The sequence below is a fragment of the Falco cherrug genome, chromosome 2 (assembly GCF_023634085.1).
Source record: "Falco cherrug isolate bFalChe1 chromosome 2, bFalChe1.pri, whole genome shotgun sequence".
NCBI lineage: Eukaryota > Metazoa > Chordata > Aves > Falconiformes > Falconidae > Falco > Falco cherrug.
Genome location: NC_073698.1, coordinates 91006401 through 91029953, shown reverse-complemented (window position 1 = coordinate 91029953; position 23553 = coordinate 91006401). Strand labels below are relative to the sequence as shown.

General features: G+C 43.5%; 1 protein-coding gene across 2 annotated transcripts in view; it reads right to left on the bottom strand.

The window, feature by feature from the left end:
* The window catches only part of RPS6KA3 (ribosomal protein S6 kinase A3), an 80234-nt gene extending 78347 nt beyond the window's left edge, over window positions 1–1887 (bottom strand). For both annotated transcript variants that reach the window (XM_055701205.1, XM_055701206.1), the window contains exon 1: window positions 1641–1887. In XM_055701205.1, the coding sequence (XP_055557180.1) occupies window positions 1641–1712 (72 nt within the window). In that variant the 5' untranslated portion in view covers window positions 1713–1887. The remainder of the gene's footprint in view (window positions 1–1640) is intronic.
* Between the last annotated feature and the right edge of the window lie 21666 nt (window positions 1888–23553).

The window sequence follows — 23553 nt, the reverse complement described above, 5'->3', positions numbered from 1 at the left end:
ATACAAATCATGTCTGCAATACACTAAAACAAGTATAACTGATGACAGACATACACACCTTTCAAATAATCTATTTTGCTACCTTTCCAGCATATATACCATTACTACACGCAGCGAGCATGGAAGACTAAAGTAACAGTTAAGATCTTTTTCTCCAAATCATTAGTCTAAACGGTCTTGCTGAAACATCTCCCCTACCACCTTCTCCCCCACCCCCTAGCATCACACTGCTACTGTAGTTACTCCCCATTAAAAAAACATAAATCATCTAAGATCACCACTTCAGAAGTCAGCAAATAACTGGCAAGAATTTAAAAGTAACTACAGTAACTGGCAAGAATTTAAAAGATCTGTCAGATCAGAACAGCAGATTCTTCTGACCTCCAGAGATGCAGTTACTTTAAGCAGAAGGAAGACAAGACAAACGTCAAAAGGACAAATACTTCTGATACTGCAGAAACTTCGCATTGGTCTCTCTCTTTGCTCCGCTCACTAAGGGGTAAGTCCTAACCTTGCGACTAATTGTTGTGAGCTGGCCTGAGTCCACACCGTTCAAGATCAGCATCACTCGAAGCAGCCTGGCTGCGTATCAGCTGGAGCAGATTCAGGTAGAAGCTGCACTGTCAGAGGAAGCTATTTCTTTTCAGATGGGAGTCTGGTCGCAAACTAGTACAGGCGTTGCGGGCTACTAGGGAATCATGAAGCAAGCACAACTGTGTAGGTGTAGTGTTTACATAGATCCAAACCAACACAGTAGTACACTGTAGGAAAAAAAAGAAGACAACTGAGGGCACCTATGGCCTTGGATGCAAGTGGATCTAATTTCCAGCCGCTCTCATTATCTCAGCCAAGGCAAGCTGGCACGCGTCCTGCCTAACAAGGACGGGAGCACACCACCAACTCCCCGCTACCGACAGCGGGAAGCCACACCGCGCTGCACCGCGGGGACGTCCCCGTAAACGCCGCCAAGCACAAAGCTTCACCCATGCGAAACATCCCTGCGGTTTCCCAAACGCTTGCGAAACTGCAGACAACCCCATCGTGCTCAGATAAGGGGGCAGCGGCACCGGGCGGGGACGGCCCTCGGCCACCGCAGGGGGGGAGCGGCGGCGGGGCGAGGGCGCCGGGCAAGGTGAGGGCAAGCCCCGGCCCCCCCGCCCCGGCGGGGCCGCCCGGGAAGGGAAACTCGCCGTGACAGTAACCAGACACCGCGCTAGAACAAAAGCGCCCGAGTCGGCCGCCACCGCGCAAGCAGGTTACTCCCTCCCGGGGACGGGGGCGGAAGGGGAGGGAGCGGGCCGGGAGCAGCCCGGTCCCGTGAAACACGCCCCGAGCCCCGGCGCGGGGGAGTCCCGGCCGGTCCCGGCCGTGAGTCAGTGCCCCGGGGAGGAAGCGGCGCGCAGGGGCCGGCCGGGCGGCGGGCGACAACGCTCACCCCGCGCCGCCCGCCCGAGCGGCGCCCGGCGCCCCGCCGGGCCGCTGCCCCCGGCCCCTTCCCGGCCCCCGCCCGCAGCCGCGGCGCTGCCCGCCCCGAGCGCCCGCGAGGGGAAACTCCGCCCGTCCCCTGAGCAGCAGCGGGCGCCCGGGTCCCGTCCCCGCCTCGCAACTTTCCCCGCAACACCCCCCCGCTCGCCCCGTACCTCGGCGCTGCTCTCGGCTGCGCTCTCCACAGCCATCTTCTGCCACGGGTCCGCCAGCTGCGCCAGGGGCATCTTCCCCGCCCGGCTCCCGCAGCCTCCACGCTCCGCTTTCCCGCACCCCGGCGGCGGCGAGGCGAGGGCGGCGAGGCAGGCAACGAGCCCTCCGTAGGGCGCGGGACACCCCGGCTGGCTCTAGCGACGGCTTCTGCAGCGACTGCTGCCCGCTGCCGCCGTCCGTCCGTCCGGCCTTCCCCCCGCCCCCTCCCCGCTGCCAGGCGGGGCCGCGCTTCCCCCCTCCCCCCGGCCCGCCGCGCGGGCCTGGCTTCCGCTCACAACATGGCGCCCGGGCCCTACCTGCCCGCCCGACGGCGCCTGCGTGCGCCACCGCCGGGCGGGTCCGCCGCCGCACCGGCCCTCGGCGCCCGCAGGTGCCGGGCAGGGCCGTGGGGGATGGGGGGGGCAGCGGGGTGCGCCGGGCTTGGGGGGAGCGGCGCCGAGCCGTGGGCTGGAGGCTGGAGCGCGGCGCTGCTGGAGGCCCGGGCAGGACTGGGTCGGTGGCGGGCGCGGCCGTGCCGCCGCCCCTGGCCGGCGGGCGGGGGAAGCGCTCGGTGCCTGCCGGCGCGGTGCGGGGCCGCGGCTCCCGGCGGCGAGGCCCGTCCGTACTTGGCGGCTCTGCGGCCTCGGTCGGCGTCGCCCAGCGCTGTGCGGGACGGCGGCGGGCAGGCGCGCTGGGCGGGAGGGCGGCCGCGGCCGTGGCGCGACGCTCCCTGCGAAGCGCCCGTGCGGGGGATCGCCGCCGCGGCCGGGCTCGGTCCGGCCAGCCCGAGGGAAGGGGCGGCCGGGGGGGCGCCGGGGGCTGCCGCGCTCGGGCAGGTGAGCCGGGGGGATGGGAGAGACGAAAAGCGAGCAGAAGAGCGGATGGGGAAGTTGCAAGGGGGGTGAGGACGGGAAGGAAGATGCAGTGTTGTGCAGAACAGCATTAGGCAAAGAGGGAGAGGAATTACGATGAAGGAATTTGATTTTATAGCAATGCCATTTAAGTAGAGGTTGGACTGCATGAGTAAGTGTTGCCTTGCAGTGGGAAAGTCATACTGCTGCAGGCCAAGAGCCATGAAGATAAAGCTGTCAAAAAAAACCCCACAGGTTCTGAAAACTGCCCCTATTTTACTTTTTATCCTCAGCTGTTAGGTAGTATGCAAACAGCTGATTTAACCATATACTGAGATCCACAAACATATGTGGTCTTATGTGGTTCTCTTAAAATGTTAAGTGCTATAATAAACGCTCATCCTTTTGCAGTGTCAGGTGGCTCAGCTGATGCAGGAGAAGCTTTGAAACACTAGACCAGCAACTGGAGGTGGGTGCTTGTGTCAGACATCTTGCTGTCGAAGCCAGATTTTTCAGAATTTTGAGAAGGCTGCTTCATCTTCAACAGCTTCCACTGTCCCAAAGCATTTCTAGATTTTGACAGGTCACACGCTTTGTTCCATCCTTGATGAAAAGTTAACATTCTTTAAGTATTTGGAGCTTTTTTTGAGGTGAGAGGAATGGCAAGAATGTTAGTAATTAAAAATGTGTGTACGTGCGTGTGCATGCACACACTGCCATGATGAACACAGGCTATTTCTGTTTCTGCTTGGCAGCAGTTTTGATCCCACCTCATGTTCACGTAAGCATAAATACCTATCTACAAAGAGGTACAAAGGAGTGGATAGGCAGTTGCTCATAATGAATCAGACTTCAGCTGGTACTACAGAAACTTCCATATCTGGAGTAAAAGGTCATAGCTAAATGATCATTTGAAGCCATCACCACTGCCAGGAGAAGCAGCTGTGCCCTCCCCCCCACCCCCGCCTGGTCACTACTGCTCAGCCTGGCCCTTGCATGAGCTTCTCTTTTGAAGTGGTGCAATTGCTGGTGCTGCCACGTGGTGAGTTAGACTGGGAAACAGATCTACGTCAGAACTAGCCCTACCCTTGCCTTCTGTTGTCCTGAAAAAAACCCACCAACCAACCCTATCAAGCTTTGAGTTACAGGTTGAAGAGAGGTCAGGACTGCTTCCTTCAAAAACAGGGGCAATTTGCAAAACTGGCCAGTTATTGGTATGAAATTTAGAACAAGGCAGTAGGAAACAATTCAGTAGTGCTTGGCAGCCTTTATGCTTAACAGCATAATGTTAATAGCAAGGAATCATTTTTTTGTAGTCTGATCAGGTCGCTTCAGTGTCAAACTGGTTGCTGGAATGTTGAATAGGAAGCCCATACTCACAGCAGTCATACATTACGTATTTGGCAACACAAATGACAACTTTTTTTAAAAAATCTTGAGTTTGTGTAAAAATCCACAATGAGAAAAAATGTTTCTTTTCATCCCTCTGGAAATATCAGTTCCTGTTCCCTCACAGGGATAATGTACTTTACATTATCAAAGTCCATGCATTTGTACCTGTCAGGCACATACATCTCAGAATGTGCCATTAGGGAGAAGAACCTAAGCAGCTGAAAAGTGGCAACCACAACAGGAAAAGCGCCCCAAACCTAAGCTTGCATTTAACATGGTTCAGGCAATCCTTTTTTTTGTAAGACTTCCTTCCTCCTAATAAAAAAATTCCATGATCTCCTCTTTTCCTTTCATAGTTGTCTAGTCCCTTCCTGCCATGGGTACCTATTTTAAATTGTTTGAATTAAAAACGCTGGTTAGAAGGACAGAGGGTATCACATTTCAGCTAGCATTTCTAAATTTCATATGTCGGTCATCCTTTGTTCTTCCCTGTATGCATCCTATGAATCCAGAAAAAAGATGAGGGCAAAGATCCTATGTGCTAGCATATGAGGGCTGCAAACAATAGAAATCTGACCTTTTCTCAGGCACTGAAGTATGGAGGGTAGGCAGAAGTATGCTATTTCATTGTTCTGGGGTTTAAGTATTATCACACCACACATTTAAATTTTGTAAAGGAGAAAGCTGCATCAGGATTTTAATAGGAGCTACTATGCAAGAACAGACTTCAGGGCAAGAAAATAATCTGGAAATTGTCTCCACAAAAAAGGGGAAGAGAAACATATCAGTTAATCTCTAGGAGATGCAGGGGATTCTGACTTTCAGATCCTGCTAAGCTCAGAGTTGGATTGTCCTCTCAGTGAGAGGTAAGGCGCTGAAGATATTTTGCCTCAAGACAGAAGCTCCTATTTTTCATTCCTTTTGTCTCAGGCCAAAGCAAGATCATGCTTTCACCTGTGGCAGCAGGCTTTTCCTTTTACCCTCTTTCCCTCTAGGCACAGCCATTACCAGTGACTGTAGTCACTGCTAATAACTGTCACTAGACTTAGCTGTGGGGGTTCATTTCACCTTTGTGTAAGTGGTTGCAACCATATTGCATCCATAGTTTTACATGCATTGCACCAGAAAATTTGATCACGTTCATTAGGAAAAGGGTAGCATTTGGCACTGAAATGACAGTGCTGTACAAAATCCTGTAAACCTGTCATCATATGAATTAGGTGAGCTTCACAAGCTGCACCATTTTTTGATCTCACTTCTAATAATCTCACTAAAAGATCACCCTATTGAAATGGAGACATCTGCTTAATAGGACTTAACCTGTCTTTCCTCACAGAAGGTGTCTTGATAAGTAGCAGAAACTGGGGAAGCTTGCTTACAGTCAATGGTATTTAATGCTTTGACTGGCTTTGAAATAGTACCTACTTACTCTTTGCAATTAAGGCAGAATTAATGGCAAAGTTGGTAAATCACCATAGTCATACCCCCAAAATAATAAGTGTAAAACAGGATTAATTTGCTGATATTACTATCAATAATACTCGGGAGCTTGAACTTGCATTTTAAAAATACAAATAAAAGGGGAGAAAACCAAAGCAAACTATTTATGGCAACAAAAAATACAATCTGACACTCATCTAGAAGGTGTAGTAGTGTCTTAGGTGTGAATTATAATGTAATATCTTCTGGATTAAAATGAATAGAATATGAAAAAGTAAATGCATTCCAGAAGTGTGAAATTCAGTTTCAAGTATTACAACCATAGGACTGAGATGTATAATTTTAATTTAATGCACAAGAAATTATACAGAAGCTACTGTGATTTTACATGGGAAAAAACCTCCTAGGAGTTGTTTTTTTTTTTAAAATCAATACAATTTATTTGTATAGCTAGTAGACGCAGAGAGTCTCTTACTCTCAAGACACCTGGATTCAATTCCTAGCAGATCACAAAGGACGATTGTGTAATTTAGTAAGTCACTTAATATAGATGAGATTCAACTAAGGAGACCTGGTCTTTCTTCACGATGTTTTCAAAAGTGTAAAGAGGCCTTGATTGGAGCAGTGTAAATACAGCCTGCCAAAATAGACTAAGGAAGCCTTAGTGCTAATTAGAACTGGTTGCTCCATGCTGTAGTTGCAAATATAAAGAACATCTCCTTAACCTCATTGGGACACTGAAAGGATGGTTTCATTGATGTTTGGAAAGCTGACAAAGACTGTGGGAAAAGAGAGACAAAGTGCTGCAAGAAGTTTCCAGCTGGTGTGAGTTGTTGTAGCAGAGACGCCAGAAGGATTTGCTGTATGAACCAGGGTTAAAGAGAGTTATAATCAATAATTAAAAAGGGAAGAACTGAAATGAATGTCTATCATGTATTAAGACTTAACCTGACCTTTCAAACAACATCTGCTGAAGGGCGCTTTCACCATTACAGGCCCCTGGATGATGGAATCATATAGGAATGCGAACATTTCCTACCTTTTTCTCTGGCAGGCTTTTCTTTGAAGTTCTGATCTCGCAAGTGTAGTAGAAGATGTGGTAATGACAACAAGAATACTTCTAAATCCTCTGTATATTAAAGATACGATGTCTGACTCACCACTTGAAACTGTAGCTCTTCTGGATGTATGTACATTTACATTAAATTGCACTGAAGGAGTAAAGCATAATGGATCAGACTTGATGGTATTACTGCTCTGAGTTTTATCTGTGGTCACTATAGTAGCAGGAAATATTGTGCCTGTGGTTTCTACATCCTGAGTGGAAATCTGGAATTCAATAAAATATGGTCTCATTACAGCATACCTGTCTCCAACATATGTTCTCATTTTAGTGTTTCCGTACATACAGATAGCTCAGATTTATCATCTGAATGACAAAACATACCCTGTTCACCACAGAGTATGAGGAACCTTTTGCTGAGCTTTGAAATCTTACATGGAAACCTGCAATCAAATAGTGAATACAAGTTGTCACCCTGTTACAGTGGAGCTTTGAGAAGCAGGTCAGAGTTTCAGGTTGTGGCATTTTGATACACAAAGGAAGCAGTAGAGTATGAACAAGGATCAGTCTCTGAGGATCAGGGTTCTCCTGGGTTAAATATGACACAAGCTAGCTGTTCACAAAAAAGAAAGAAAAAGGATACAAAGGTGATAGAAGCAGAATATGATACTATATTATACAAGATAGGATAGCAATGAAAAATTTGTCTGCTTGTCAAGTCACTGCTATTAAATACACCAGGCCTAAAGGAGGCCACAGTATTATGTACCCTATGGGTCTCCTTCCCTAGACTAGGAGTTTAAGAGTCACATACCTTTCTGTTACTGTTATTAATTTAGGTCTGATTTTTAAAGAGTCTACTGACAAGCAAAGCCCAGTTTATCTAGCATGTTTTGGATCTAACCTTACTACCAATTCGTTTTAACGCCCTCCCCTGTCTCTTCAAAAGCTAACAGCTGTACTTTATCCTGCCTGACAACAGCTGATCTTCATTCCCAGCAGTCTGCTGATCTTTTTTGAAATACCTGCTGTCAAAGTGATCAGACCTAAAAAAACAGTTTGCTACCTCTACTGGTTTGGAAAACCCATATGTTTCTTCAAGACAGTTCACTCTTCCACCAGCATCTCACATTTGTGCCTTGCGTTTTTCCCTGTAGAGGATCAGGCACTGCCATTTAGAGGGGGGCCCAGGTTTCTGACTGTGCCCATAAGTGTTCTCCAGTGATCGATAAAACTTGTTGCATCATCAAATGTAAATCACAAGGGATCATAATGGCGCATGTAGTACAACAGGCTGCACATATGTAGTATTTTCCCCATCTCCTTGTATGATGTCTACTGTTCCAGTGCAGCTGGGGAATTCCTGGTGTGGGTGCTGGTCCCCTCATAATTCATGTATGTGACAGATTCACTCTCCCATGTGTTATTGATCTATGACTTCTGTGAGAAAGGAACTTCAGTGATGGTTGACTTACCCTGAAGTGTTTCTTCACTATTCCATATGAGCTGGGGACTGGCAAACTCCAAAGCATACCGGCACCCTTCCTCGTGTCCCATGGATGATTTGCCAGTGAAAAGATACCTACTCTGAATATGGATATTTTAGATCTCCAGCAATCATTCCGGGACCATGCGATGACAACAGTTCCACAGTGAGTGCTCATTTCCATCACCCAGAGTTGGCACTTACTGAAGGCATGAACATGACGGAAGCCATCTCGTTATCTGGAAAGTGTGAAGAGCAACATGTTAGCTGAAACAACCCTGACCCCCTCATGGGTACCACACTCTGTCCCTGCTGTGTTGACCCACTTTGTCCCATTTGATGGAGCAAAGACATCCTCAAGACCTTGCTCCAGAGTCACAACCTTGCCAAAAGGAATAGCAAGATGAAGAGGCATCAATATTTATCCAGTATTGCAGAGCAGCTGAAGGCTCTGTTAAGACATGGTCACTTATTTGGAGTTTTGGTGTTGCAAAAAGGTATGTATGCAACAGGTGAGTCAGAAACTAAAGTCTGTGCTGTCTGACCTCTAAAAGGTTCTGGGCTATGGTGTGCTTAAGCTAAGAAGTGATACAGACTTGACCTACTATTTGATTGGGCAAGAAACTGCAGGTGGAGGAGGGGAGGTTGTGGAAGATTTTTAGCTTGTTGGTCATTCTCCAGTAAGCGAAAAGGAAGGTAATGTAAGATGCAGGAGGAAAGAGAAAGGGGATGGTTCTTTAAACAGGGAAGAGGAAAAAGAGCAAAACACTTCTAAAGAGCATACAAGGAGCAGTTGAGTCTTGGAAATGAATAGCCAGTTAATTCTATGTGAGAATTTTTGTGTTAATATTTAGTGAATCACAGGAAACCGGAAAGGCTGATGTGCTAACGGTGATAAGCCATAGAGATCCTCTAAGCAATTGTAGAAATCTGCCAACATTTCCTATTTTAGAGTCACTTGATACAAGATTAATGAAAGAACCATTTGGTCTCATTAAATTCATTACAACCAGATAAAATATCCAATGGCTTCTGCTAAATGTTTGCAGTAAGAAGCAAATTTTCAGCTCATCAGTGGGCTTACAAGTTAACAGAGTTAACTTCTTGCATCACCACAGACAGTAGAAAGGATTAAACAAGTTGTCAGGGTTATATTCCTCCTCTACTGATTCACTTGCAGCAAGAGTGAAACTTTTCTTGAAACACTCTTGAAACTGACTTCAAAGAAGCTATTCTAAAAATCACAATTTTCAGGACGGAATGACGTTATTTAGCCTGCTTCAACAGAATGAGTCCTCCTCTGCTGCGCACAAACGAGCTGCTTGCCCTAGTTGAACAAAAGCTACGATGAGGGCTTTGATCAGTGTTGACAGTGTTCCTGCAGTATTTCAGTGCTTCGTTCCTTTGTGCTTTCTAGAACCACTACTAATGATGCTGGTTAACAGAGTGTAAATTGCAGTAAGATGGCCATCTCCAGAGAGTGCTGAATTGGTCTGTTGCAAGGATTCTTTAATTATTAATTTCATTGCTATGGATTTATCTTTTTTAATAGTTTCTTAGGACAAAGAGATCCTTTGTGAGCTTCTTAAAGCTCCACTCATCTATATGACAAAGTTTGTCCACTTTACTCCACAGAAACCCCTTTTACATTAGTGACACATCAATGCTCTTGTTTAAAGGGTTACATTCCACTCTGGGTTTTTTTTTCGTTGTAGACAAACAGGAAATCTGTCACTAATTTCCTTCCAGCCAGCTCTGACTGCCTTTTCTCAGTCCTCTTAATCCTCTGTACATTTCTTCTCCATTTTATCTTCTGAAGACAGACCTGGTTCTCTTAACTTCATTCTTGTGTTTCTTTCAAGGTATTCTTCATCCTCATACAGCTCCAAGCTGGCACTTGGCCGAAGCAGCAGGTTGCCTGCTCTCCCTGAAATACAGCGAGCAGATCTGGGGTGCTCACCCACCTCATGTGCATCTGCTTCCTCATTTACCACATCTCCTCTTTCCTGCCCAGTCATCTTTATTTTTACCTACCTCTGCATTGCATGCGGTGCGTCCAAAACTTTGCTTCCCTTTTTCACACCTGAATCCTTTTTCTTAATAACTTCCCATTTGCCATGCAAGAAACCTCTCTAATCCTCCTTGTCAAGTTGTCAGCTTCTCATTAGATTGTGTACCTTCAGGAGCTGCGTATTTGCAATTCAGCGTTTCCTGTCTGTTGCCACTGCCAGGAGTTACGGTCCCGTTTCTGCAATGTTCTCATCACTCACCGAAAAAGCCAGACTGCTCCCATCTCTCTTGACTTTTCTACACCTTAGCTTCTTTCTGCTTCTTTCTCAGGTTGAGCCTTGTGGTTCAGCAGAACTCTGTTCTGGCTTATTTCACTTTTCTCATTTTATCCTTTACCTTGTTTATGGTTCTGCATTCTTCTGCATCTTCTTTCCTATCGCTTCACAGCCTCATGAATTTTTTATGTCACTCTGTGCTTCAGGCTTCTCACACGGAAAGCCCTGCTCTTCCCCAAATCCCCTCGAGTCTTCATATATCCACCTTAATAGTGTCTTTCAGCTGCTGTCCCAGAAAATATATTTTTTCCAAGAAGAAAATTCTTCAAAGTGCAGCTTTTGGACTGTCAAAAAGCAGAAACTTTTCTACCTCCACTTTAAAAGTAAGGAGTGTGCTTGAGAGAGAGATGTTTTTGCATATGTAGAGCCACATTCTATACTGTCCTCTGGGGCTCACAGGCTGGGCATCTAAAGGCTGACAGACTCCATATAAGCTCAGTTTTGAACATTGTGGCAAATGGTTTGAACTCTTCCCTGTTTTATTTAGGTGCAATTCTAAAGTATTTGGAGGACTTGATCCCACAAGGCTAAAATTGCTGTAAACCTTAAGTACTGGTACTCCTTAAAGAAAGAAAAAAAAATATTCAGTTACAAGCCTTTGAAATATGCATAATACTTTTAAGCATGGAATGAAACTGCAAAAGATACCTAATTTGAGGAAGTGGGTGCAAAGCAAATATATTAGGAGTAGGCATGAGAAAAAGTTAAGCTTCCCTTTCTCTTTTCTATGCTGCTTCTTTACCAGTGCCGTGGAGACTGAAAATAACTCTGCTGGCAGTGATGTCATCACCATTAGAGGCATGCTGTCAGCTTAATTTGTTTCCTGACTTCAGCAGGGGAAATAGAATCTGACTGCTGACTCACTTGTTAGGTCTGAAGTAAAGTACCTCTGTTTATTTCATCTACTGACCGTAAGTTTGGGGCTTTAAATATCCACCCCCTTTGTAGCAGGTACAGATACTCCTATTCATGAAGGGAAAAGGAAAAGAACAGTCTAAATTAACTCTGCACTTTGATATCATAAAGAAGATGTTGTCTAAAGCAGGAATATATAAAATTTCTGCAGACATGTCCTACTGAATAGTTTCCTTCTTTCATACTAGGGCACGGTGGTGGTCTAGTTATTGGTTGTCCGGGGTGGCTGAGTTACCTTAACTTCAGCAGCTGATGCAGTATCAGTGGTGTCAGCAAGTGATGGTTTGGCTGCAGATCCATTGTTCAGATGCTTTTGTTTTTCTTTCTTGGCCTGCCCTCTAATGTCTCTGCAAGCTGAAGTGAGAAAGTCCTGTGGAAAATCAGCGTGCAAATGGACCCTCTGTTGTCCATTTCATTATCCTTTGTTTTCCACTGACGTGTGAGTTTGGGCACAATTTCTCTTGCCCAGAAAGAAGATTTTTGATGTCTACATGATGTATTTTATGCATATTTTAGGGAGAAAAAAAAGAAGTTGCAGTTTAGCTTGGACTGGCAAAGTAGCAGCAAATGGAGACTTTTTCTGACAGCATAAGTTTTTTGGCTCTCCTTCTGTATTTAAGTACCCGGGGGCCAGATCCTCTGCTGGCAGAAGATGAGAGGGCCTCTAGCTTTTTTAACCACTTTGCATCTTCTGGGGATTTAAAACTTTGACTGCTACTGACTTACCTAAGGGAAGTAGAATTGTGTCCATAATCAAAAGATAAAGCATATTTGAATGCAATGAATGGCTCTAAATATTTAAAGCAAGGAAGAACACAAGCAAGAAACAAGAAAAAAGATAGAGATTGTTTCAGTCGTGTCGTTTTCCTCAGGATGTTTAAGTAGCATTGCCTTAGTTTCAATTTATTTTTCTGTAATCCTTAGAAGTTATTAAATATCATATCTGATCTTATTTTCTGCCTTGTTTGTTTTTAATTCCCCTTTCTGCAGTTTAGGTTGGGAGCTATTCCTGCCTTTTTTTTTTTCCCTTTTGTTAGGATACAGGAGAAAAACATACTGGCATATTTCTAAATTCTGATGGACTCAATGAATAATTTTTTTATTTGTCACACTTTTAACCATGAGCATGCATATTAATGATAGAACTGTGTATTTCTGTAGGAAAACCCAAAGAATTCCATAAATTGATGTCACAGCACCATTAACAATAGTCTTCTAGAACTCTTCCCCAAGGACTAATTTCAGTTGTAGAATTTATTCTTCTTATAAACAAACTGTGAAAACTAATGGCAACAGTTTATTTAAATACAAGGTACATGGGAAGGTAATGTACTAATACATTAAAACAATGAATACAGTTCTGTTCCCATTGAAACCATAGGCATAATTTAAATAAATACCTACAGGAGCAAAACACAATCTAATTTTGAATCTTTTAAAATGGCGAAGTTCATCCAGACATAGAGGATTGCTGCATAACATCGTTCAACTCAGGAGTAGCTATCTAGTATAACATCATGCATTTAAAAGACATTGTCTCTGTACTCAGAATCAGATGCTGGCTCTGTCGGCATTTTTAGGATGGTGTGGAGAAGTTTGTCATCCTAATGCTGCAGACCATGGTAGTTTAATTTAATCCTGCTTTAGGAATCCTCCTACATCCAGGATAGGATGAATGCAGGATGAGGAAACTTTGCAGTACTAGCTTAGATTTTTAGATCTCTGGCTTAAATGGACTACACCAATACACACAGTTTCTGTAAAAACATCCATGTATTTCTTTTTCAACCTGTAATGATTAATGAAGATTAATGAATAGTTTGTGGTAAATGACTTTAACTTAGAGAACCAAAATTTCCATGCTTCAGGGGCTCTGTGTCATAAATAACACTAGGAAGGTCTTAATCTTCCATCCCACAGTGGCATCTAAAAGGTTCATCTTAGCCTTGCTTTTTAACTCTGCATATAGTCTAGTGAACTCTTCACATAAACTGCCCTGCATCCTATAAAATGGATGATACTTGTGGCTTTTGAAAGGCAAAAAAGCCTTTGAAAGCTCATGGAGGCTTTTTCTGATGAAGAATCAAATAAACTTCAAATAGAAATCTCAGGATCTGGCCCAGAGAAAACTCAAATAAACCATTCTTCACTGTTAATGCTGGCAGTTAGTGAGCTTGGTAAACAAACCGAAGGAGACTTCAGCTAAAGAAACAATACCTGGAAAATAAGATGATAGAAATAATAAGTAAACAGCATTACAAGAATTAGGAGCTCAACCTTCTTGAAGGATAGGTGTTTTTTAAGTGGCTCAAAAACATAAGCATTAGCACTTTGTCTACCATAATATTGTTCTATTTTGTATTTGGTGATGCTTAAAAAATTGTAATAACTGGATTGAGTCTCATGCCTTCATAGGGGTGTGTGCAAACTCACTGAATTTCTACATCTAAAGGCTGAAGGAGCATTAAGGACACCTAAGTCATTCCTGTGTTTGATATTATGTACATTGGCTACGTGTGTATAAAAAATACAATAAGTGAAGAAACTATTGAAGAAAGATTTTTCTTGCCTTAGGTGCTGTGTAATTTTGTCTTACAAAACAGAGTAAATCCCAAGTTTTCTAATGGTTATGTCTCAGATCAGGCCCTGAAATAAGCTGTGTATTTGTTTCACCCATTGGTTCCTGGCACATCTACTGATTTGTCATGCTGATTCTCTCTCATGGCTTAACCATTTGCATGAGCAATATTCAAAATGGTATCTGGGCAGCAGCTGACCTGCATGCTTTATACTTGTTAGCAAAGAAAAAGTAATAAAAAACCCAACAAAAGTTCAGTGAAAGGTAGTTCAGCTTGACTTTTTAGCCGGAGGAAGAAGCTAATACTGGTGTGTTAATTACATGCCTTTAAAATTGCAAATCTTCATTACAGCTATTGTTCCCAGTTCAAAATCAGTTAGATTTAGTCTACCACAATTCCTAGCTGCAATTCTTAAGCACCAGGAACTGCCTCTGTACAAAAGGCTGCAATCAAGGCCTTGCCAAAATTAAATAGATGCGTGCATTGATATGCTTATTATAGCACTTATGATGTAATAAGTGCCAGGTGGATGCATGGACTATGACAGACTAAAAAATAAAGTTATCCCAGCTTTATGAGTTTGTAGTTTTTTGTAAAGCATATCTAATTTCCTTTTTTTCAGAGGCATTGAGACAACATACTTTCAAAAAACTTTCCCTAGGATGGAGAGGCAGGATTTATTAAGGTTGAGAAGTGTTGGTTTTTCTAGCACATCTGTAGCACATTTTGATGGTAATGCAGCTAAACATCAGTGCCTGAAAATTGTAAAGTAGAATGTGGCAATTATCATTGACAATTTTGTTATATTGAGATATGCACTGTTAACTTTTAATGGTCTTTAAAACCTGCAAATGATAGAAAGATGGATACACATGTAGCTTATGTGTGGTTGTATATTGGGTCACTGCCTGAAGATGAACTTGAAAATATGAGGAAAAATCTTAGCAATTTGAAATCAAGTTTAGTGTTGTATCTGGAGAAGGCTTTCTGCACTCAGTACTTTCTCAAGTGGGACAAGAAATTATCATTTTTCCTGTGGGCAAGCCGCTGTCAAGCTTCTAACCCCCTGGGCAGCTACTGGCAGGGCTCATGCCTCCAGCTGCTACTCTCACACACGACCTTTCTCACAGCCCTAAATTCCCTGTCACTAGCGGAATGCAGATGTGAAGAAGAGGGAACGTAGCTGTCAGAAGTCTCTTCTCTTGCGCAAGATCAGTGTTGTACAAAAAAATTATCCAGTCACTTTGAGGACCTAGTGGGAATCTTTTGGCGTGGCACCACACAGTTCTGCCTCTAATTTTGAACACTTCTCGACCAGAATGCGAGAGTGCTCCTCCTTTCCCCTCTCAGCCATACACTGGGTGGCCTGGCAAGAGATACCCGTCTGCCCTCCAGCCCTCCACAACTTAAAGACAGCCATGGGTGTCTGAACAGACTTCACAGCAGCCTCAAAGTTGACAGATGCAAGAGGGATCCAACCAAGTCAGGTGAGAGCTGACCCTCACAGAAAGCAGCAGACCAGTGGCTGCACCTGAGTAGGATGCATCTTTCAGAGTATTGCGTGAGCAGCTTCTGTACGCTGGCTGACAGTGGTGGGCAGTTAGCAGTGTGCTGGTGAGCCTTCGCTCCTTGGGCTGAAATGCTAAACCTCCCTGCAACCGTAAACCTAAACACACTAAAAAAGTGAATCCTGGTGCTTCAAAGTGCCAAAATACCTGCAGTGATCAGAGCAGGAGGGTTGTTGTAAGGGCAAAGGCTGGGAGTAAGCCTGAGAACAAATTGTGGAGGAGGGCCAGCTGGGCAAACTACAACTAGGATGATGCTCACAAAGGAGGTTCAGAGGAAGTCATAGTATCTGCCTTCCTGGTCTTGGAATGGATGGATGGACCTAGATATGCCTTATTCACCTACCTGTGGATCAGACATGACTTCTGGGCATCTAAGCCTGGGATTTTCATGCAGGAAAACAGGTAATTACCTTCTAACCATGATTTTCTTTTAGATGGTGGCAACAGATTTTCTACAGATAGTGTGTGCTTGTCCCATGTCTGTCCTGGCTTTGCCCATTTCAGACAACGAGAAAGAGCAGAGAGGTGTAGTCAAAGGCTGTTTCCTCACCATTGCTCCCACCCTGCTTGGCCTTCCCATGCCTACACTCAGGAACAATCTAGGAAATGATCCTGGAAGAAAAGGCCTGTGCTCAGAGCATAAAGAAATGCCTGTAAACCTTTTCCTCCCTAAAGTTTCTGAGTGAGAAAAGCCATGGTAGTATTTATTGTTTCTTTGAGATCTAGGAGAAAGTGTTTTCCTCAGCAGCTCGCCGTGCCCCTCCTGCAGCCATGGCCTGAGCTGTCCCATAGTCTGTGCTCGCAGGAATCCCCCAGAACGGTTCACTAAACTTTAAAGCTGAGGCTCTAGGTTTGTTCATCCATTTATTTCCAGGACCAGGAAAGTAAGCATAACCCGTTGCTGTCTGTCAGTTCATCCTTTGCTATCCCAGCTTAACATCTGGAGTAACTTAGTCTAAATGGTTTCTGAAAACACATCTCGTGTGTCTCTTCAGTGTTGGGGGTCAGTGTTTACACATGAAGACATTATTCATAGCAGTGGTGCTGGAGGAAAGATGGTGCTCCTTCCATGAAGTATTTTCCAATTATTTTGTAGCTGTTCAAACTGCACCTTCGCTTATGTGAGCCATTGAATGTATGTTATAAAACATACTTTTGATCAGGTTTCACAGAAAGCAGCAAATGCTAACTTACATTAATTATCAATCTATTTTCTTTTTGTAGTAAGCAGTTGCATATACTTTGAAGTAATTTTTGTAGCTTTCTTGGCTGATGAGGAAATAATTTTCACATTGATAGTGTGGGAGCTTTCACTTTTCTGGGTTGGCCAGGGGTGGCGTAAGCTCAGAGGGAGCTGGGGACACAGTGGACAGAAATGGGACTTACAGGGCTGGTGTGAGGCAGAGAAATGACCCCAAAGGTCCTAGACAAGGGCTGGATATTTACCTGGGAATATGGCCCAAGTGTCTCAGAGCCTATGTGATCTTCGACTTTAGACATCAAGTTAGTACTAGGGATTTATTTGAGGTAGATGGGATGAATCACAGAGTGGGATTTATCTACCTAAATTGCCTTGAACAGGTACTTTAAAGTTGATGAGCCTGGCCATGAATGTTTAAATGGCTAGAAATGTATGAATGAAACCATTTCCTGCAGAAATATCCTGGGGAAAGTGTTGTGGGAGTGCCAGGTGGGAATGATGGAGGGGATAAAGTGCTTTGAGGTGTATTAACTGATGTGAATCTGACTATGAGCTGCTAATGAGAAGCTTCCTTGAAGCGCTGTGCTTAGATGTGTCAATTGAGGTAATTGTAGAGAAAAATGAGACGTATTCATGCAGGTGTGTGTGACTCTGCCAAAAACTTCTCTGGAGTATTGTATGTACTTCTGAGCATCAATGACTGAGGAAGAGGGAATTCAGACTGGAACAGGTGCAGAGAAGTGATGATGGTAATGAAAAATGTTTTAGAGAAGACAGTTTGCTCAGCTTGGAAAAGCAAAGGCTGAAAGAGGTTATGGTTACTCTCCGTGAATGCAAAACAGGTAAAACACCTGGAAGGGAGGGAGCCACTTAAAGAACAATACTGGCACAGGAATGAATGGATATTAATTGGACATGAATAAATGTAGATTGAAGGCTAGGGTGGTTTGCAACCATCAGAGCAACAAAGTTTTTGTTGTTTTAAAACAACTATGTAAATAAGGGAGGACAGAATCTAAGTGGTTTTGAAACAGAACGTGGTCAGTTTATAGAAAGGAGGATGCAGGTTGTTTGCAGATAGATAGAACTCAATACACTGGAAAATTCCATCCAATCCATTGCTCCTGGGTCAGTCTGTAGCCTTTCTACTTGGGCAGACATAGCCAGTGTCAATAACAGAGGAAACTAAAGCTAAAATAAATTGAAATATTAGTGGCTTGCTGTGAGAGGGTGGGTAATTATTTAGAAGATAATATGCCCCTATAGACACTGTGATCAAGTTCCTGCTGGTAGCATTCAGGTATTTAAGCATGAGTGCTAACATACAAACCCGATTAGATAAAGACAGCTAGGATAAGGTAGGGAATAAAAAATAATGCCTAGTAAACAGAGATTACAGTACAGAGGTGGCCTGGCAAACACCATTAACCTAGAACCCTGAAAGCAAAGCAGTAAGACATTAGGGAAAAAATCTTTTCATTTCTACATGGTCGTTAAAATACTCAAGGACTGCAGACTTTCACTCTACTGCGACCAAAGTACTACACAACTTCTGAGCTTTGAAACTGGTGGTGGCTGATACCTGTGACTGTAACAAGATATATTTGACTAAATGGGCCAAAGTTACTTATTTCTAAATTTCTATAATAGTTATTCCTGAGAATGACTGGATTTCTATACCATCTTCTGTGTATTCTTCATCCCCAGGAATAACGATCTCATTTTAGGATCTCTGATGCTAAAATTAGTTTCTGGTAGTGAAAATTTACAGAGTATGAATATAAAAATTAAAAAGGATGGTGTAAAAAGGGAAGAATATAAATGGTAACATTAAAACCAACACTCCATCTTTTTTTGTTGACTGCACAGAGTAAAGCTGCTTAAAACACACATATACCACACTCAGCAGCTCTGACAGGAATGTCTTTTTCTCCTGTAGAGAAAGGATGAGAAAAGTCTCAGATATAACCCCTTTTTCATTATGTTCCACATTTTTTGATCTGATTTTCAGCATTGAAGATTGCAGATACTATAAAAGCATTAACGTAGCACAACATAGTATTAAAGCCATGTCTCACTGGTGCAGACTGTACTGGTTTAGCCACCCAGCCTGACAAACTGCTGCCACTGCCAAGCCAATATATCTTTTTTTTCCACATAATTATACCATTTTTATCCCTGAGTGAGATTTCTCAGACATGCTATTGTTGTCAGGGACATAAGACTCCATTACCACTATGCTGAAAACTCTTCCCTTCCCCCACAGTGCATTCAAATGGATCTTAACTTTTACTAAACAGCGGTTTCATAATCACAGATGGAACAAAGTGTAGTTGTACTTAATAGAAGTGCCATAGTGCAGACATGGCCATTTTCTTATTTAGCTCTAAAAAAAAATAAATCTCTGTACAATGCTACTTTGTTTTTTTAACCACCAGCCTCCCCTCCTGAGACCCAGATGTTGTATCAAAATAAAAAAAAAAGAAGTCTTTGACTGGCGCAGGGTAAGATGTATGGGTATCATGCCATAAAATAGTTTAAAATTACAACAAACTGGAAAGCTGTATTGCACGTAAAACATCTTCCAATTACATCACAATTGATAAGCAGTAATTTAGGTTGATATTCCTATTGTTTTCAGAAAGGAGTTCAAAAGTCTGTATTTTTTAAGCAGCATAATTTCCATTGTAGTGAATCTCATTGTAATTGATAGAAGGACTCTCACTCATCTAAAAATAGAAGACCGGCTAGCCTCTTCAATGGCAATCTGTTATGGAACAGTTCTATGAAGTCTGACAGCAGCTGTGGCTGGCGGTGCCTACGCTTACCCGTGGCAGAAAGGTGCCTGCTTCTTGGGAACTAGCACAAGCTCTGGACTAGCAGCAGACTCCTGCTTGCAGGCTCTCATCCTCAGGGTGGAGGTTCAACTACTGAGACGCCTGCTGTGAGGGCAGCACAGCATCTGGCAGGAACCCCAGGAGGCTCCTGGTGTCCGTAGGTGATGGGTCCTCAGTGGAAATGCTGATGAGTGGGACAGGGCCAATGACTGACTCAACCTGTTTCTCAGAAGCAGGGAAGAGCTGGTGGCAGCTCTGGTGACACAGAGCAGCCCTGGCTGCAGCAACCACAAGATGCTGGAGGTTGTGGTCCGGAGAAAAGCTCAAAGGTGAGCAGAGGACCCTGGTCTTCAGGGAAGCAAACAGGGACTTGTTTAGGGATTGTCTGGCATGATCTCCTGCTGCTGTGAAGGGGAAGGGCACCCAGGAAAGCTGGCGAGAACTCAGGAATGACCCACCTTGTCGTGTGGGAAGACTGGGAAATTCAGGAAAAGGTCTGCATGGCTAGACAGGGAGCTTCTCGTTGAACTAGCACACAGAAAGGGAGTGGAGAAGAGGTAGAAATAAGGACAAGCATTATAAAGGAATGTTAGGTACTTAGTGTCAAAATCAGAAAAGCTGAAGCTGAGACTGCTGAGGGGCACTGATGGGACAAGACAGACTGTGGAAGTGCTGATTTAAAAGTAAGTTCAGGAAAAGCATAAGCCCATCAATGGGTGGAGAAGAAACCCTAGTTACAGTGGAGGAAAAAATGCTTGACCTTTTTCTCATCAGTCTTCCCAAGCAAAAGCTACTCTGGTACTGGCATGATCTGGGATGGAGAGGGGCAGTCTTCCCTTAGTGGGGAGGAGTCAAACAAGCTAGAGACTTGAAAGAAGCTGGATGTACTCAGAATTGTGGGGTTGGGTAGGATTTACCTGAAGATGCTGGAAGGTCTGGCCAGTGTGATTGTGGGATCAATATACGGCAAAAACATTTTTAAATTAAGCTTTTTAAAATAGTAAAGCTACTGTGAAGAAGAAAACGGAACATGCACGTGAACAATTTTAGCTGTAGCTGAGCTACATTATCTGCACTGGCTATTACAATGAAAGGAATTCCCACAGCTGAGTGAGCCATGGGATTTGATTTTTGTATTTCTTGTCCTACTTTTATAAGACATTACATACAACAGCCTTAAGTTTTAAGACCTGGCATTTGGTGTATTGTAGTTCTGAAACAAAAATGAAAGTTTTGCTGAGGGGAGAGGGAAAAATCCAACACCAGGTGAAACAGTACTTCCAGAAGCTGGACTTAATACGAGCTTTCACAGCTGCCCTGGGTGAGATAAGCTGGTACTCTTGTGAAATACTCATCTAACATCTGGGGAGGAAATGCTGCGAGGAAGTGAGCTCTTGCTGCTAGTGGGCTGAGTCCCAAAGTTTCTGCTTAGTTTTGGCTCAGTCAAATGCTTAGCCAGCTCAGCTGGATTTCTCTTCAGGACTTAGGTCTGCACAAGGATTGTGAGTCATGATCAAACTGATCCCCCACGCCACACACCCCCCTTCACCCCCCCAAAAAAGTAATTTACAGACCATTCAGTTTGTGAGTTGCCACTTGTGAATCTTAATTTCCAGTCTGGCATCTGATCTGCCTGACTCCTATCACACTCATCCCAGCTCATCTTTCTATGTGTTCTTTAATACCCAGCTACCAACCTTGCTATCCATGCTTCCGAGTACTGCCTTAGTAAGAGGGAACGCAGACTGGCAAATCAGAGGGAGTAACTACCCATCTCACACTTTCTCCTAGAGTGGTGACTGATTTGCCTGTCTCTTCTCTGCTATTTCCCCAGAATGTGTAGGAATAGAATCTCTTGGAGGTCAGTAGCCCTCTCAAGGTAGATATAGCCAGATGGTTAAAAAGCGAAGGTAGGCATGCAGAGAATCTGGTCAGATAAACCCCATCTCATTCAGAAACCAAGCTAAATGTATAGTGAATCTAAGAAGGAAGAGAAAAAGGGAAGATGAGGCTGGGAGTGAGAGGGACAACTAGGTCTCATTTTCCCTTTCATTTGTGTCATTGGGCATTCTGCTAATTGGTTCGAATAGGAACTGAACTGGACCCTAATTCAGCTATGTATATTCCAAATGAAACACATTTAATTCAGGAGGTGAATAGTGAAGTTAAAATTTAAAAAGACAAAAAAGGTGCCATTATAAAAGAAGCAATGATGCTTGTTCCTTGTTTTAAATTTCCGTTTGATATTAATATTTGGGCATCCATTGACACACTAATAACTGCTTTGAGGAACAATTAAAGAAAAACCGGCTAGATGTGGGGCTAGGTGAGGATATAAAATAAATATCTTGATACACTGGAAGAAATAGAAAAATTGAGAGTAATCTTATGTTACCAATTAAGAAGTGTTGAAAGGGACTCATTTAAGACTGAATGCATAACCTCAGCATTAGTATTTTCTGTCTTGCTGTGCTTAGGCAATTTACATGTTCTTTAAATGCATGTGCTTTTAATGAACTTACAGGTGATACAGTGTCAATGTATATACTGAGATTAATTCACTTTCACTTGGGCTACCAGCTGTGCATTCTGAACGCCTATAATGAAATGTAGTTATTACAGAGTTTTGGTCTCCTGGTTTTTTAAGCCTCAAATTATATGAGGATATTTCTAGCAACATCATCCATGCTAACAAACTTTCAACCTACTTCCTTCAGATTCAGCACTGGATGAGCCCTTGCTTTGTTAATTTGGCCACACAGTTTCATAATCATTGAGCACTGATGTTATTAGTCCTTACAGACTTAATTTGGCAGGGTATGAGATAAGCAGCAGTTAAAGCTTTCATTTGGGCAACAGCTTGTATGTTTGAAGTTATGGATTCTGCTGGACAAACATGTCCCTTCTCTGAGTTGTGCCTAGCGATGCCATGATTCACTGCTTGTATTCAGGCACAAGAAAAGGCAAAGAGAGATAGGGAGAAGCTTTTCTGAGTCAAACTCATCTTCCTAGGAGCCTACAAATGGCTCTGGGCACCTGCGATGTGCAACCTCCAGATGTTTGGAGGTGAACCAGGCAGGAACTGACTCTGCAACTTAATTCCTCCAGGAGGCAGAGAACACACAGGCTTGTTAAAGAAGAATCCGTGGAAGTTTTCTACTTCAGGGGTATTGTGCTTAGATTTGTAAGATAGAATTTTTTTAAAAAACACCTCAGACTAGGCATCCTCTGATAGAAAGGTGTCTACTGCGTGACAACCTTCTTTGCTCCTGCTTGTTTCTTTTTCCTGTATTTTTCCCAAAATGAGTCTTCTGTGTTATTCTCTTCAGGTGTCTTTTCAGGGGCCCAGCATCTTCTCACAATGTAATTTATTGCCTAGTTATCACTGACCTTGGGTATTCAGAGCTGAAAACTGGGCCCTGGACAAGAGCCAAGGGTGTCCAAGAGTGACACATGAAAACGGCTGGTCAGGCTTTGTTGTGCCCCCTCACCCTGTGCTCGATGCAAGAACTGGCCTTGTCTCCCCCCATAGGTTCTGTGTCAACTGGGAGGCCAAACACAGCGTAGGAGGCAAAAAACCCCCACACTCAAAATGAGGTTTTCAGCCTGACCTCTATATGCTGATATCTGATGAGATTTAAAAGCCAAAAGGAGAGACATTACACAGAGGTCTGCAATAGTTGGGGCTGTTTTGTACACCACACAACTTTCAGTACTAGGCAGTAAGCTGTCAAAGTGGCTGAAGCATAGTAGGATTTATAGGGAAAATTAACTATACAGGATGAATAACTATATACAGTGGAACTTCACGAGCATGCAAAAACTGTTCTTGGTTATGTAAGAAAGAGAATGGCTAGGATCTGAAACTGAACTACTAAAATGTCACTGATTTATGGATTCCAGTTTTGGGCCATACTTAGAGCTGTAATCAGTGTTTGGAAAGGACTTAATCTCAGAGCATAAGGAGTGACGAATACTATTATTCTCCTTTTAGATTGCTTGCACAGTTTCTCTTTCTGATTAGTAAGAAGATTTCTCTACCCAAAAGTCCCATCTACTTGCAGCCTCTGCATTCATAGTCAAAGATTAGTTTCCTTTAAGACAGTATTTAGATGATTTTCAAAATCTGCTCAGCATTTTCCTTTCCCATCTCCCATTTCTTCTCTTGCCCATATTCTTCTCTGGCTTGCACTTCACAG